This window comes from Sarcophilus harrisii, chromosome 5, assembly GCF_902635505.1.
Source record: "Sarcophilus harrisii chromosome 5, mSarHar1.11, whole genome shotgun sequence".
NCBI lineage: Eukaryota > Metazoa > Chordata > Mammalia > Dasyuromorphia > Dasyuridae > Sarcophilus > Sarcophilus harrisii.
In genome coordinates, this window is record NC_045430.1 from 223,139,654 (window position 1) to 223,156,229 (window position 16,576).

Here is a 16,576-nt window from a genome sequence, read left to right on the forward strand (position 1 = left end):
GCTGCCGGACACGCCGGACGCTTTGCCGGTCGCCGCCGCCATGGCCGCCATATTGAATCGGAAGTGAGGCGGGAGGGGGCCGAGGCGGCTGCCGGCGCCGGCGCCGGAGGTTGAGTCGCTCTTCCCGGCCGCCCCCGCCCAGGGGAGCCCGGCCCGGCCCGCGCGCGGCGAGGAGCGAGGCACCCGGGCGGCGGAGCGCGGCCCCCGCTGTCGCGAGCGGGCGGGCTGAGCGGCGGGGAGGGGCTCCGGGCCCAGGGCCCCGGCCGCGAGGAAGATGGCGGACCCGGCCGAATGCAACATCAAGGTGATGTGCCGCTTCAGGCCCCTCAACGAGGCCGAGATGGCCCGGGGCGACAAGTACGTGGCCAAGTTCCAAGGCGAGGACACCGTCATCGTTGCGGTGAGTGTCTCCCGTCCCGGCGCGGGGCTGGGGGCTGCTGCTCCCTCCCCGGCTCTTCCCACCCACGCCCTTTCCGCGCGGGCCCCCCCCCCCCCATTCCGGGAGCTTTGAGTTAGACGCGCAGTCCCAGCTACTTGTTGGAAACTCTGCCTGTCACTTTCCTTGCGGGTCCTCGGGGCGAGGGGAAAGGCTTACCTTCCTACCCGCATCTAGGTCTGCCCCTTCCGACGCCCGCCCCTCTCCGACCCTTTCTTCTGGTTTTCCCTACGAATGCAAGCTTGTTCCCTATTTGGCTACAAAAGAAAGGGACGGCGCTCAGAATATCCCGCCGGTTATCCTAGATGAAAAACTGCAAATTGACCCGAAAGGCTTAGCTCCCTCTCCCCACCCCACCCCACCCCTATCTTTTTGCTCTTTGTCAGAAGGAAACTTACCCGATTTTTAAATTTTCGATTCAAAAAGGCACTGCTGTTGTGTCGTATTTTGACCCAAAGGAAACTTTTCCAGAAGAGATCGATCAGATAACTAGACTTTCTTTTCATTTAGATACATACCTGGAAATGTAGCCAAGCTGTCCCATGCAGCCCAGGCCTGCCACAAAGGAAATTACAAAGTTACTTGGTGAAGGGAAGTAAGCGGGTAGCGATGTTACAGTTTCTCTCTGCATAAGGATGCTAGTAGTGACTAAGCTTTCTCTTTGACTTAGAATAGTGTACTGGATTCATTATTCAGGGATACTTTCAATAGGCTTTCCCAAACGTGTGAGGATCCTAAAGTGCTAATAAGTAAGTAAAGCCTACGCTGAACTGGTAAAGACTTAGTTCTTGCTTTCCCGTTGAAATCAGGAGAGTCTGCAGCGCTAATTAAGTATGTCATTCTTCAACTTATTTTAATTTTAGCCACTGACAGAATTATAGCTATTGACATTCCACATTCAGTAACACATTTAGGGCAGTTTAATTTGGAAAGAAAGTCAGAGTAATATTGGAGAAGTTTTAAAACCTTGAAATACATGGTAAAGTGTTAGTTTTCTTCTTTTCTCCCCATTTGTTTTTCCCAAATTCAACTTCAGAAAATGAATGACAGCTCTTAAAATGGTAGCTTTTCAGTGTGGTCTGGGTCTTTAGCAAACAAGTTGACTAACTGCCAACAGATGGTATGTTGAAGGACTTGATGGCAGTCTGATTCTTAGTTGATCATAAGCTTTTGCTGCAAGTTCAAAGAATGGTTAAGTGTTTAAACTTAATGCAGGAAAAATCATCTTTCAGTAAAGGACATTAATAGGCTATATTAGATGCTCAGTTATAATCTTTTTCCTTCTAAACTTATCCTTCACGTGTCATTTTCCAATATTATTAATATTTATCCTAAAATTTGGTGGTCATAAGTATAATAAAGTTAGGTTGGATGTTTTGTTTACAATAAAATTTTGGACACAAGTGTGTCAAGAAAAACTTGGAAGAAACTATTGAATAATTGTTCCTAACAAGCATAGATGCATTAATATTTTACTTTTACTTCAGATATCCTTGGTATAAAATAATGGAAATAGGTTAGGCAAAAAACTTAAGATAGGTGATTGAATGGGCATCAGTAGGAAAGGATTGGGAAGGTCTGACATTCAGACAAAAGTAGAAAATAATTTAATTTTTTTTTGAAAAAAATGCAGCACAGAGGTTTGCAGAAATGCAAGTAAACTTTGAGATTTAATTACAAGGGCTAAGAACTGTCATGTTTATTATCAGTGCATTATATCAGTTTTTGATTTAAAGTGGCTTTTATTTTCCTCAAGACCAGAGCCTCATATTTTTGGTGAATTTTAGTAAGTAGATTATTTCTTTTTTTAAGTAGGTATTTAAATATGTTTTTATTTTTGTACTAAAAGCTTCTCTAATTGTAAGCATTAATTTTCCATAATTTTTTTTTGAGTCACATGTCTTAAACATGTTTTTAAACATGTCTCTGTTAAACTCAACTAAAGAAGGATTCGCCAAAGGTATAGGGGATACAAAGACAAAAAAAGTGAAATAGCTCTTGCCCTTTTAAGGAGTTACATTCTTCTAGGAAGAATGAAATATTAAATCACTGGGGAAAAAAAAGAAATATTAGAGCACTCTGAATGTTGCTATGGAAATTAATATAAGAATCCTACGTTTCTTCAGCATTCATTTTTTTTTTTTTTGCTCTGTACTTAAATACTTTTCCTCTACTGTTCATAGATATGACTTATCTACACGCAAATCAATCTAATTTTTTATGATCATTTGGTCTCTGTATTTTCTTGTCTGTTTTCTGATTCATCATTCCTACTGCAGATGTAATACATATAATGAAAGATAAGTTTGCAAAATGAATTTTGTTAAAACGTTTTTTCAGCTAGCATAAACTTTCTTACATTGACCTCTGAGTTTAGAAAAAATAAGTGATTATAGTTCAGAGTTAATATATTTTGATTTTTGCATTTATGTATGGAAAATAAGACTTCATCCCACATAGAAATAATTTGTTTAGTCACAGAAAGTAAAGTTGCTTAAACATCATTAAGAAAAACAATTCCTACCTGTTTGGGCACCATTAAAGTAGAGGAGCATGCTGATTTGCATCACTTTTAGTGCTTTTGCTGTATAGGAGAAACTAGGCATGTAGACATAAAGTAGGTTCCCTTAAAACAACAGAAAAATGAATAAGAAAAAATACTTCCTACCTGTTGTTTCACTGGTTAGGTGGAGCATGCTGGTTTGCATCACTTTTCTAAGCAGCATTCCTTTTATGGTGAATGACTTCACACAGTAGAGTCTGCCAGAACCAAGTATAGGCAGTTATATCTCTTGAAATGAGAGGTGCATAAAACTGATTAGGTCATCTTGGCCATTCCCTTGCCTGAGGAGAACACGGTTCAATTTGAAATGCTTGATTTGGTTTTTGGTGCTTCTGGCTAGCCTTCTGCCTTGAAAAATATAGAGGAATATCATCCAGACATACTTGTTTATTTGTTTTGGTTTTGTTTTTTAACAGGAAGCCAAAAAAAAAATTATTTCTATTGAAACATCAAGTAATAAGAGTTGTGGTAGTTAAACAATAGTTGTTTTTTTGGATTTACCAGAGCATCAACCTAAGTGAGGAAAACCTAATATAGTAGATTACCATGTTATCTGAACAGATGATCTCTACTTAGAATTCCAGGGGAAGGCTGATCACTTACCAGGATTATGTGTTTGACTTTGTTAATTACTAAATTTGCCTAGTCTATGTGAATATAAGGGAAAGAAGCATCATTTTATGAGAAAAGTAGGATATAAACATGGTCCAGGTAAATGACCCATTTCCTTTTTTTTTTCCCCTTGATTCCCAGTCATGTGAATTCATCTTGTGACTGAGTGCGTGTATACAGGAAATCTGAAACTGAGTATGTCTTAAGATAGGTAAATGGAAAAGTTCCATAATATATGTGTCTAAAGACATGTTTTTAGTTAAGAACCAACTTCTAGAGTATGCATATGTTATAAGTTTGAGTCTTCTTTTGTTCACATTTCAGTTGGAAAGATGTTCAAGAAGTTTCTTTGGCCTCTTATTGCCTTTAGAATAAAATACAAAATCTGGCATAAAAGGCCTTCACAAATATGACTCCAGTTACCTTTTAAAAATTATTTCATATTTCTTTCCCATATTCTATTGTGTTCCACTTTGACAAATCTTCGCCTCAAGGCTGACCTACCTCCTTTTCAAGGATATTTCTTACACTATTTCTTGAGTGTAGGTAATTCATGGAAGTATGCTCAAATCTATTTGCACTTGAATAATATTGACTACCAGAGAAAATTTCAATAGAATACAATTTAAAATTTTTTTTAATCTTTAAAATGAGAAGTTTAAACTACTGAATTAGACAAATTTTAAATTTCCATTTACTCTACATATTCAGCCAGGTCTTGTTATTTCTACTTTCATGTCTCTTCTCTATGTTCCCTTTTACAACTACAACAGCTTTTGGCTCTTCAAGCCTGGAGAACTATAATAAACTACTTTTAGCATTAACCTTTTCTCATTCCAATCCATCCTCCATTCAGCTGCTAAAGTGATTTTTCTAAAGCATATCATGACACCCCACTTCCTCCTGTGCCCTTTTCCTTCCCTATTCCCCGCCTTCCCCCCCCCCAAAAAAAAAAAAAAAAAAAACCAGCAGCGACTTCTATCACCTCCACTCCAGAGACTTTTCCCAATCCTCTCTCACTCCTCCCACTGGTAGCATTCTTCTTCTGAGATTATCTTCCATTTATATTGTATATCTTGTCTGTTTATTTTGTATGTATATATACACCTTTTTGCTATTGTCTTCATCAAGATGTGAACTTCAGTGGATAAAAACTTTTTACTTTTCATTGAATACCCAGAATTTTTGGGTATTCAGTATTTCATTGAATACCTAAAAATAAAGAATTTTCTTTATTTTTAGCACAGTATGGAACATAGGTAATTGTTTAATAGATTTTTTGTTGCCTAATACCCCAGACATGATCAGTAATTGTAAAATATCTTAAATTGCTTTCTAAGTGTAAAGGATCATTTATGTAAAGCTATATAATACCCCAAACAGGAAACTCAAATTCTCAAATTTTTCTACTGTTGTTACCTTCAATCCATGCCTTTTTTCCTTTCTTAAGGCACATGTCTGCTCCATCTTTTTGAAATATTGTTTAGAATTAGTACAATACTTATAGTAGTATGTCACAAAATAGTTTAAACTTTAGAAGTTAAAATACTTAAAAAGAGAAAGAAAAGAGTACTTTTGAATAACAAGAATTTTATGACCCATCATGGTCCCAAAGTGAAAGTCTTCTCTTCTTCCTATTTTGAATTGTGGGCTATATGCTTAAGTTTTTAGCTGTCACTTCTGGGTCTTTCTACTGGTTTTTTTTTTTTTTATCTGAAATGTGCTTGCTAATAAGAAAGCAATCACAAATGAAGGAACCAAGTTTTATACCAGCTGATACAGGTCTGAGCATTTGTTCAGGCTTCTAAGAGTGAGTTTAAATAAAACCCTGGCTCCTTGTGTTTACTACTACTGAACCAGATTATTAAAACAACTAACTTTTTTTTTTAATTGGGGTTATTAAATAGAATCAAATGGAGAATCCTTCAGTGATAAGGTCTTCAAACCTCTACTTAAGGATATTTGATTCTTAAGTGTTATCAGGACCCTAGGTTTGGTTTGGTTTGGTTTGATTTTTTTAAAGATCTCCATTATCTCTTTACCTTATATCTATATTTCTTTGGCTTGTTTCTTAACTGAAATATTTAATTTAAATATTAAATAAAATATCTATTTTATATCTCACAGATTAGTCAGGTTAATCTTCCTAAAGAAATGCTACATTGGGGGCAGCTAGGTGAATAAAGTGAATAATACAGTGAATAAAGCATACTAGCTCTATAGAGCTAGCCATAGCTCCACATGGAGTCAGAAGTACCCGAGTTCAAATGTGACCTCATACACTTAACACTTACTAGCTAGTATGATCCTAGACAAATCACTTAACCCCAATTGCCTTGCCAAAGAAACAACAACAAAAACCAGAACTACTAACACTTGTAAAAAAAATTTTTTTAGAAATATTTTTATAAAGTCTTTAATGGTAAGTTACCTTTAGGTTAAAATCCAAGCTTCTTATTCTGGCATTTAAGGCAGTCTGGATCTAATTTACCTTTTCAAAGCCTTTCCTTACTATTCTCCCATCTTTATTTCTTTTAAAAAATTTTTTTCTTATGTTTATTCATTTTTAATTTCTAAATACAAAGACAAAAAAAGAACATTTCCAAGTATACAGCATAACATAAAAAGAGGATTCAATATAAAACCATAAATTTCCGTTTCACACCGTATTAACTTTTTTGAAAAACTATATACTACTAGACATCATTTCCAAAGCTACACCACTTTTCTGTGCTTCTAAGTTTTCTTTTGTTCTCTGATGGGTCCTATTTTATATTCTGAACAATCAGGACTACTTATGTTATCTGCCCAAAATATGCCAAACTTTCTGAAACCTTTCTCACTCATGGTTCTGCCTATTGAAATCCTACTCATCTTTTAAGGCCCAGTTTGAATTTCAGTTTTAGATTTCTGATGTTATGATTCTGATGAGTTACCTTCTTCATAATGCTTTTCTCTGATCACCAAAGACAGAAGTACTTCTGCCTCCCTGGGTACTTTTGTAACAGTTAAGTTTGTATCACTAATATAGAACTTAAGACTTTGTACGGTAACTATTGAATACAGTTTAAAATTCCTAGGAGAGTCTGATCTCTTTAAAGACAGAGACCTAACTTTTTTTTTTAATGGGTCTACTTCACAGTGCCCTGTATATACTAGGCTTTGAATGAATAGTATAAATATAATTATAATGTAAAATAAATTATTTTAGTTTCTTATAGAAAGCTTGTTTTTACCTCCAAGGTTCATTATAGCTATAAGATTTTATATTATATGTATATTTCTTTTTTTCCTTACAAAATAAGAAAAAAAAAAAGGAAAAACAGAAAAGGAATAATGTAGTTTTTTAGCTTTTTTTGGAACTAAGAAATTAAGTTTTTGTTCTTTTTATAATTGCAATATAATTAAAGAATGAAAGTACAGCATTTTCTTTGGATTTTTGTATAGCAGTACTATGAATCTATTTTTTCAAAAGAAATGTTTTAGTCTTTACTTTGGAAGGGTTGAACAATAAAGAACAATATAATTGGCTGTTTCTGTTAGGATTTTTCTGAGAGGGTTTTTTTTCTGCAGATTTTTTTAAATCATCAAAACAGTTCATTGTGCTTTGTTCTACAGAATTAGCCATAATAAATTTTTATTGAAATTTTAAATAAGCTCTACTAAGGGAAGTTTTGGAAGACTAGGTTAAAACTGAGTAAATGTCTTACTGTGAAGTGAAGTTTTAAAAAGTGTTAAAATATCTTTGGAAGCTTTTTCTTACAGAATAATATTCCTTGTTCCTCATACAATTCCAAAAGCATCCATAATAAAATAAATTCGGGCACTACTTCACCATCAAGTTTGGTCTGTCTTAATTACCTTATCCTTGTATCATTTTTATCAGTCAGTCAATAAAAATTTGTTAAGTACCTATTATATGCTATATATTGGGTTAAGTGCTTTTTCTGTCAATTAACTATGATTTTGGCTAAATTGGAATTATTAGCCAAATTGCAGTTGTCTTGCCGAATGGCTACTTATTATTTCCTTCAAGAATATATATATCTGGCAGAATAGAGATGAAATCAAGTGAAATTTCTTTTCCATTTTATGCTTCTCTACATATATTATATGCTTTTATATATTCATCTTAAGAGGCTAGAAGGTTTTTGAATTCTTTAATTTTCATTTATTCATATTGTATCTGCTTTTCTTAGTATGTTATCAAGAATTACCTTTTAAATAGCATAGATTGGACTATTAAATACTTTTAAAAATATTAATGTTATAATTGCTTACATTTGTAGCACTTTACTAGTTACAAAGTACTTTAACAATCCAGTAAATATAAATACATTATAAATCCAAGCAATATATTTGACTATTTCTTGAGGGTTTTTAGGAATACAAGTCTTAAATTTATTTATCTATTCCATTTAGCAAGTACTTTATAAGTATTTGTTGTTTTCATTTTTAAGAAGAAAAAATGTTTGCAGAATTTTTCAAATTCAGATACATTCAGTTAAATGTACCCCTTGGTTAATACATTGTTGATATTTTCTTTGTAGCCAGGGAAGTGACATTCAGGATATTTTGTGTCCCTTTATTTGGGAAGACCAATTGCCAAAGTGGTTTTTTAGGTATCTGGAGATACTTAAAGCAGACAGGTTTAAGATTAACTATTTCTTTCAGAACTAAGAAACTGAGAGCTATTTTAATTCCCTTTCCCTTAATTAACACTGAGATAAATTAAAAAATGTTGTGTCAAGGGTACATGTGAGTTAGAGGTGTGTATTAATAATACTCTCATAATTATATAGCCCTTTAAGATTTACCTTAAAATTAAAAAGCTCAGAACCCTGTGAAGTAAATAGTACAAATATTATAAAGATACTGAGATTTGTAGAAGTAAAGAGACTTACATGATCATCCTTTTGGTGAATATCAAGGATCGGATTTTATCCAGATCTCTATTTATTACCAGGTAAGACTAAGTCTACTCTATAATATATTTTTTGTTTCTGCTTTTTCCCTCCATATAAATATAGACTTCAGTTGTGGGTCACTACTGTTTAATTAGTCTTATGGTCATTGAGGGCAGGTACTATGTCTTATTCTTTCTTGTTATCTCCTACAAGGGCCATAGTGTCTTTTCTATAGTACGCTTTCAGTAATACTTGTTGAATGAATAATTGTCCAATATTTCTAGTTGATAACAAGGATTATGTTATTGTGTTCCTTGTTAAATAACAGACCAAGCAGAGTTGAAAAGACTTACTCCAGTGCCTTGTCTCCTAGCTTCTGATGATTTCATTATTTTTTCTTATTATGCTTAGCTCAAGTTGGTGGCATTTGACATTTATATTATTTACAAATTTCATTGTACCATCATTGCCTTGGCTTAAGTGACCCTAAATGATTCTCTAGATATGTTGTGGAAGGACATCTCTTTCAATGCTTCCAATTTACAGATAAGGAAAATGAAGTAAAGGATTTTAAATTTGGAACAAAAATCAGTTGTAGAGATCCATGAGTTCAACCTTATTTCACAGTTAAGAAGGTATGTCCCTCCTCTCTCTGAAGAGTTAAGGTGACTTCTTTCTTAGAGCATAAAGCATAGAACTAGTGATGTTCATGATCATTCATTAAATGATCTCATAACGCCTAGTTTGAATTCCTCAGGTCTTGTTCTGAAGCTAGTCTTAGGAGGCAGCTGCCACAAGAGTATACTTGATGTAGATTCACATTACCTGGATTATTAACTCTGTGACTTTGACCAATTCACTTAACTTCTCTGAAGCCGATTTTTTCTCATCAATAAAAATGAAGGGTTTGAGCTATATGTTCCTTTCTCCAAATTGATCAATTTCTCTGATTCTTTAAGCTAAAGATATGGCAATGTCTACTGAATTAATATATCAACTTGAAAATTCTTTTGGAGGAAACCTAAAAAACCTTTTGCTTACTATATGAAAATGAACTTTCTCATTTGAATGTAAAATGAACTTAATCTGCTAAGTAGTTTACAATTCCTTCTGTATCAATTTTTATCTATAATAATAGGATAATAATAGTATCTAATCACTTGTCTTCAAAAATAACTAAGCCATTTATCCTGTTTTTAATGATTTCCAGAATCAAGTTAATGTTTATTCCCTGCTTTTCAAAGGAGTTGAAGACATGAGTGAGGACTAGGGAGACTGACAGAAAATTGCACGTAGGTGAAACATGAATAAGTACTACTTGGTTTTATCTCCATTATGATTCGGGCTTATCCCCAGGGGTAATGGTAAGAGTTCAACAATTATAAAGCATTTTATGGTTTCATAATGATAGCAAGCATTTATATAGTGCTCTAAGATTTTCAACAGTTTAAAATGCACTTTTCTCACAACCCTTTGGTGTGAAGTATTCTAATTTTTATAAATGAGGAAACTGAGACTCAAAAGTGACTCATCTACACTCACACAGATGTCAGAGTCAGGACTGTCCTGATCCTTGCTCTTCTGGATTTAAGTGCGTTGCCTGTTTTACCAATCCTTGTTGCCCTGGAGATATATAAAGGTTCAGATGACACTGGGCCAAAATAGTACAATTTAATTCACTTTTGAAGACAGGAGACCTATGCTCACCAAGTATCCATCGAATAAAATAGAAGATTATTAGACCCTTTGGATTATTTTATATTTGTCCTGAAATAGATTCTCATCTCCAAGTTGGTTCTGGAGCTCCTTTAACTTCTTAGAGGTCTTACAGCTTAGAAATAATCTAAGTAAAATAGAAATTCCTAAGGAGGGAGCAAGAAGATGAGGATCATGTGAAAGAATATTTCTCTTGATTTTTCTTTTCCTTTCCTGCCATATTTATGATGAGTTGATATAATATAAATTCTCAAGAGACAAATATCAGTGTATAGAATAGAATATTGAAAGACAGTAATAGTTGAACATGGGTCATAAATTAGTGCATATTGATCATCTGTATGCTATAGAATGAATTCTGTATTCTATTAGAGCCGCCAAGGCTAACATAAGTATTTTATTGCCCATGGCTGATATACTCTCTTATAAGAAGTTGCTTCATGAATCATTCTCTCTCATATTAATTTCTCCTTATTTGCCAGCTTCTATGCTATCTAAAGCATAATCAGATCTTCTCTTCCTAAAAAATTCCTTTGACCCTGTTTCTGTCCCCTTAAGCTATAGTCATAGAAATCCCTGCTTATAGTGGCAAACTGCCAAGCCTCTACAGTTGTTCCTTTTGGCTCTTTAAATCTGGCTTCTACTCTATTCTCTGCAAGGATACTATGATCTTTCAAGCTGCTGAATCTGATGGCAGAGGATACTCATTCTCTGCAACTTAGAATATACTGAACAGTCATTTTCATATATTCTATTAACCTTTGACTTGCATGCAAATCTCTTACCTTCCCTTTCCCTTCTCCTCTCTGATCACTCTTAAATACTTATCTGTGTTTTCATTATTCCCTTGGATTCTGATTCTGATTGTGGATTCTGACTGATTACTTTTCAGTCTCCTTTGCTGAATCATCATCCATGTCCGTCCTGTAAGTGTTTCACACCTATCACCCTGTAAGTGTTTCACAATTTCAATAACTTTGAAATTCCTATCTGACCATAAACTCCTGTCCTTCTGTATTTGCTTATCCTGTATTCCTACTAAAACTATTTTTTAATCTTCATTGTGACTTCTGGTCTCTTTCTCTCTCAGTGGTTTCTCAGGCATTATGATCGAAATGAAGATAAACTGAGGCACAAAGTTTTGAATGTTCAATTTATTGATTGCAATAAAAGGGGTTTTTGTTTATCACTATGCAGCTCTCCAGTGACTACTAAGACATTTCCCAGATATCTCCAATAAAAGTATTTAAAATGCAATTTATTATCTTGTGTCCCAAACCTACCCTGCTTACAGACTTCCTTTCCCCCCCCCCCCCCCCCCCCCCCCCCCCCCCCCCCCCCCCCCGCCCCGTTGTAGGTTCCATCATTCTTCTAGTCACTTTGGTTATTAACATTGGAGTCAGTCTGACTGGAGTCAGAGTCTTGGTTCTACCTTCATATATCATACCTGTCTCCTTCTCTTTCCACTTACACACCAGTATAACTCTGGCCCTCTCCTGGACTAAGATGATAGTCTCCCAATTGGTCTCCCTGCCTTAGGCTTCTTCCCCTTCCACCCACCAAAGTTTTTTCCAGAATCAAGCCTGAACATGACATGTCTCCATTCAATAAACTAGTGGCTCCTTATTGCCTTCCAGATCAAATATAAGCTCTTCTATTTTTTAAAGCTTTTGTAACCAGTCTATATTTTTTGACATCATTATACATGATTCCCTTTCTTGTGCTTTCTAATTTACCAAAACTGACCTTATCTCACTTCTTCACACATGGTCTTCCATTCTCAACTCCATTATTTTGCACTGCCTTGCCTGTATTTTGTATTTTGAATACCTTTGTCAAATATTTATTCTTCCTTACTGCTGCCTCATTAGAAGATACAACTCAGTACGGGCCACAACATAACATTCCACTCTTTCTGTTATTGTTTGTTGCATTTTTGTTTTTTCTTCTCAGGTTATTTTTACCTTCTTCCTAAATCGATCTTCCTTGTACAACAAGATAAGTGTATAAATATGTATACATATATTCTATTTAACATATACTTTAACATATTTAACATGTATGGGACTATCTGCCATCTGGGGGAGGGGATAGAGGGAAGGAGGGGAAAAGTTGAAACAGTAGTTTTTGCAAAGGTCAATGCTAAAAAATTACCCATGCATATGTTTTGTATGTAAAAAGCTATAATAACCCCCCTCCAAAAAAAAAAATACAACTCAAGCTCTATTTTCTGCCTGAAACCTTTCCAGATTCTCCTTCAAGTATCCTCTTTTTATCTTAATTTTGTTGTATTTAAACTATATTTATTTTGCATTTATTCTTTATATGTTTACATGCATTTTGTCTCCCTGGATAAACAATGAAACTTATTTATTTTGTGTTTGTATTAGCAGCCCCTAGAATAGTGCAAGGCGTGTGGTAGATATTAATAAATGCTTGTTGGGAATTTGGGTTTGCAAGGAAAGGGCCATCTCAATTCTTCATGTGAAATCAGAGTGACCAGGAGATAACTGTAGAAGGCATCTGAATGATTTTAGATAAGGAATAGAAGAGAAAAGGGAATTCTCTACTTATGACCTCAGAGTTGGGGGGGAGAGGTTGTTTATTTTTTCAGTGAAATAGGGATAATCTTAGCTAGAAGGGGGGGGGGGGTGAAAAACTGTGGGAGAATTAAGGAGGGATGAAAAAGTTGCAAGAATCTCTTTTAAGTGGGATGATATGCCTTACCACAGTGAGAGCTCAATAGAGGTGCTCAAAAAATGCTTGTCGATTGATCTGAAATCCAACATCTTGCCGAAGCTTCACTCTCAGATGTCTTTTGTACTTTACCAAAATTTCCCTCTGAGTATCCTATTGGCATTTTTAACACATCCAGAATGTTAGCTGGATATCTTCACCTTTCAGTCCTTCCTTCGTCAGACTTTTCCTTTTTCTTAGGAGAGAGAGAATACCATCTTTCTGATTTTTTCAACTTTATAACTTGCAAATTATCCCTGATCTTTTTCCCTTGCCCTTCATCCCCATCAGTTTACATGTCCTTTTGATTTTATTTCCTTGGCATTTCTTACATCCTGCCACTCTCTGCTCCCCTAGCTATCAGTCTGATTCAGGCTTTTATCACTTCTCATCTAGCTTCTAATTGATCTCTTCACTGCCAGTCCCTCTTCTCCCCAGTCTGTTCTGCACAGTTGTCCAGCCTTCTTCAAGCATGAATTTGACCTTGTCATTGCCATCTTCAGAAGCCTTTATTGGGCCTCTGTCATCTCCAAGATAAAATAGAAACTCCTTATCTTAGCATTGCCTGGTTCCAGCATTCCTTCAGAACCTTATGTAACATTATTCCTCTCCATTTAATCTTTGCAGTCAGACATACTGCTAAATGCCCTGTCTTGCTGTCTTCTGTCCTTTTACCTTTGTGTACTTGCATGGGCCATGTGTGGCTTTTAGTCTTTCCATCTCCCTGTCCCATCCCTCCATTCGCTGGTTATCTTTAATGTTTTAGTCCAGTAGTTTTCCCGTTCTCTCCCTTCCCTCTTGCAGCGTGGGTGACCCTGGGTGAGTCATTATTAGCCTGTCTAAGATTCAGTTTCTCCAACTGTAAAATGAAAGAACGGGATGAAGCGACTTCTAACATCCTTTTCAGTTCCAAAAATATGATGCTATTAGTCTTCTTTTAAAACTTTTGAATATTTGAAAAGAATAACAAAAATAGGACATTGATTATCATATAGAATCATTGATGTAGACTTGGGAGGGACCTCAGGAGCATCGCATCTATTCTCTAATTTTTCAGATGAAGAAACTGAAACCCAGGGATAGTCAGTGGATTTTCCCAAGATTCGTGGGCAGTCAGTATTAGAAAGTAGTGTCTGAATCCAGAATCAGGGCTTTTTTCATTGTACTAGTTTCAGGATGCCTAAAGACCAAAAAAAACTTTATTCTAGAAATTCTACATAACCTGTAGTCCTGACTTGCAACTAAATTTGGTATCCAGAGAGCATTTTCATGAAAGGAGGAGGACATGGAGAAAGGACTTTACCACTTTACACTGCCTGGCACATAGTAGGCTCCATATAAATGTGAAGTAGTAGTGATCATGGTAGTAGTAGTTGTAGGATATGCAACTCCTTAGAAAGGAACCCTTATCTATACCTTTTCTTCAGTTTATAATCTTAACAGAATTGCCTGGGACACTGACAAGTTGTGTTTTGTCCAGGATCACAAATTAAATATCAAAGGGGAGAATTGAAAAATTACTTTTTTTACCTGATATGGAATATTAGATATGTAGAATCTCTGTCAGGCCTATATTACATTGAACTATCACAAAAACAACCAGGTGATTTGAATGTAGGGCTGAGGGTATTATATGTATAGTCTCTTACTTAAATAACAATTATTCAGTCCTTGTACAAAAATTAAAATGGATGGTGGCTAAATTTTTGTTTTGTTTTTGATAACTATTCTATCTTGCTATAAAAATAAACTTTCTTTAAAGAAATATATTCAGAAACTATCCATCTTATCTTTTGTTCAAAGGAGGAAATATAAGCTAAAGAAAAAACATAAAGCAGCTTCAGCCCAATGCACCTACCAAAAAAACTAAAGTATTTTGATCCTACTTTAGCTATCTACTCAAGATGAACTTGTATGACTGAAAGCTGGTGCTTACTAGTGGTAATCTGTGTATCCGCATTATGGCACTGATGTTTTGGAGCTAGAGAAAACATTGGCTGATTTGTATGAAGTCAAAGTTTGGGGATTGCTCAATAGATAAAAGTAAGATAAATGTGTCATTTCTTAATGATTTGCTTAAGTTAAACTAGTTTTCATTTCTTGAATAGTTGTAGAAAGTATGCAGAATAAATGATGCATGCTATGTGTGTAGCAATAACTATATGTAGTATATTATAAATAAGCTTAAGTATAAGAGCATCAGGTATAAAAATGCACGTATTGAAACATAAATTAAATCTCATGCATTCCCATATGATGCATTTTAAATTCAGCAAACATTAATGAAACTACCATATGTGAGGTGGTGTCAGAAGCACTAGAGCAGAGAACATAGCCCCTGCTGGTGGAAGAGTTTATGGACTTAGAGGGTGAACAAAGATAAGATACAACATGCACAAAAAAGTGCACAGAAAAAAATGCAATGACGGAGGGAAGAGATTCAGACTGAATTCTTTTAAGAAAATGTACAAAAGTGGGAGAAATTTTCTTTACTGCTGTGAGGGCCAGAACTGGCTTATCCATGCATCTGCCCCATATCCTAGTATAGTAGTCTGTACTCCAAATTCTCAATAAATGGTTCTTGGAAGTGAGTTAGGAAATGACTTTCAGGCTAAGTTGCTTGGAAGAGATAGCTGAGCAGATCTCTGAAAGGAGAGCTATTTCAACAAATGAGCATGAGAAGGAAGGCAATGTATTCTAATCACGTGGAGATAAATTTGGAATCTAGGACCAGTGGAGTCTACTTTGTGTGGGAAAGTATATGTTGAATGTTGCATGAATGTGAATAAATATAGGAAAAATAGGTTTCTTGTCAACTTGTATTTTGCCTTAAATTCTAAGCTAAATATTTTATATAATTAATTTTACTAATTTAAATAATATAGTATTTTGTACTCTAGATAATAGGGTACCACTGGATATTTTGGAATAAGGGAGTGACATAGCCAGACCTGTGCATTAAGAATGTTCTTTTGGCAGCTTCATAAAGAATGGAGTGGAGAGGGAAAAGACTCAAGGTGAGGTATCCAGATAGGATGCTACTGTAGTAATCCAGGTAGGAGATTAAAGTTCTTAACTTGATTGGTGTTGGAAGGAGCTGGGGTGAGGGGATGAGAGTGGAAAGTAGGTGGGTGGGGATATATGTAGAAGAGGGACATTGAAGGTGATGAGCATATCTGATGGAATATGAGCGATAAAAGAGGAAAAATTCAAAGATTATTGAAATTTTGTGGTCTCAGTGACTGGGAGGAACAGGAGGAAAATGAGTTCAATTTTAGAAATAACAAAGTTGTGTTGCCACGAGTTTTTAAAAACCAAAGGAAGAACTCTGAGAATTTAGTTGGGTCTTACGTGGGAAAATAGCCTAGGCTGGGAAGGCAGGTAAAGGGGCACAACTGGACCCACAGTGTGACAGGCCCTACTTTTGAGCGTCTACTCTAACATAGCATCCTTCATGTAGTAGGAACTTTAAATAAGAACTGAATTGAAAGGATGGGATTACTCATTTAGATGCAGTCCTAGATACAGCTAAGCTTTTGCTTAGGTAGTAGATGCCAAAGAAAGCATGATCAGTGTGTATTTGAGGACTTATGGTGAACTCAGTAC

General features: G+C 35.5%; 1 protein-coding gene across 2 annotated transcripts in view; it reads left to right on the forward strand.

Annotated features, from left to right (window-relative positions):
- Window positions 1-252: 252 nt before the first annotated feature.
- Window positions 253-16,576, forward strand: part of KIF5B (kinesin family member 5B) — a 63,064-nt gene continuing 46,740 nt past the window's right edge. For both annotated transcript variants that reach the window (XM_031939742.1, XM_031939743.1), the window contains exon 1: window positions 253-400. In XM_031939742.1, coding sequence (XP_031795602.1) covers window positions 275-400 — 126 coding nt within the window. In that variant the 5' untranslated portion in view covers window positions 253-274. The remainder of the gene's footprint in view (window positions 401-16,576) is intronic.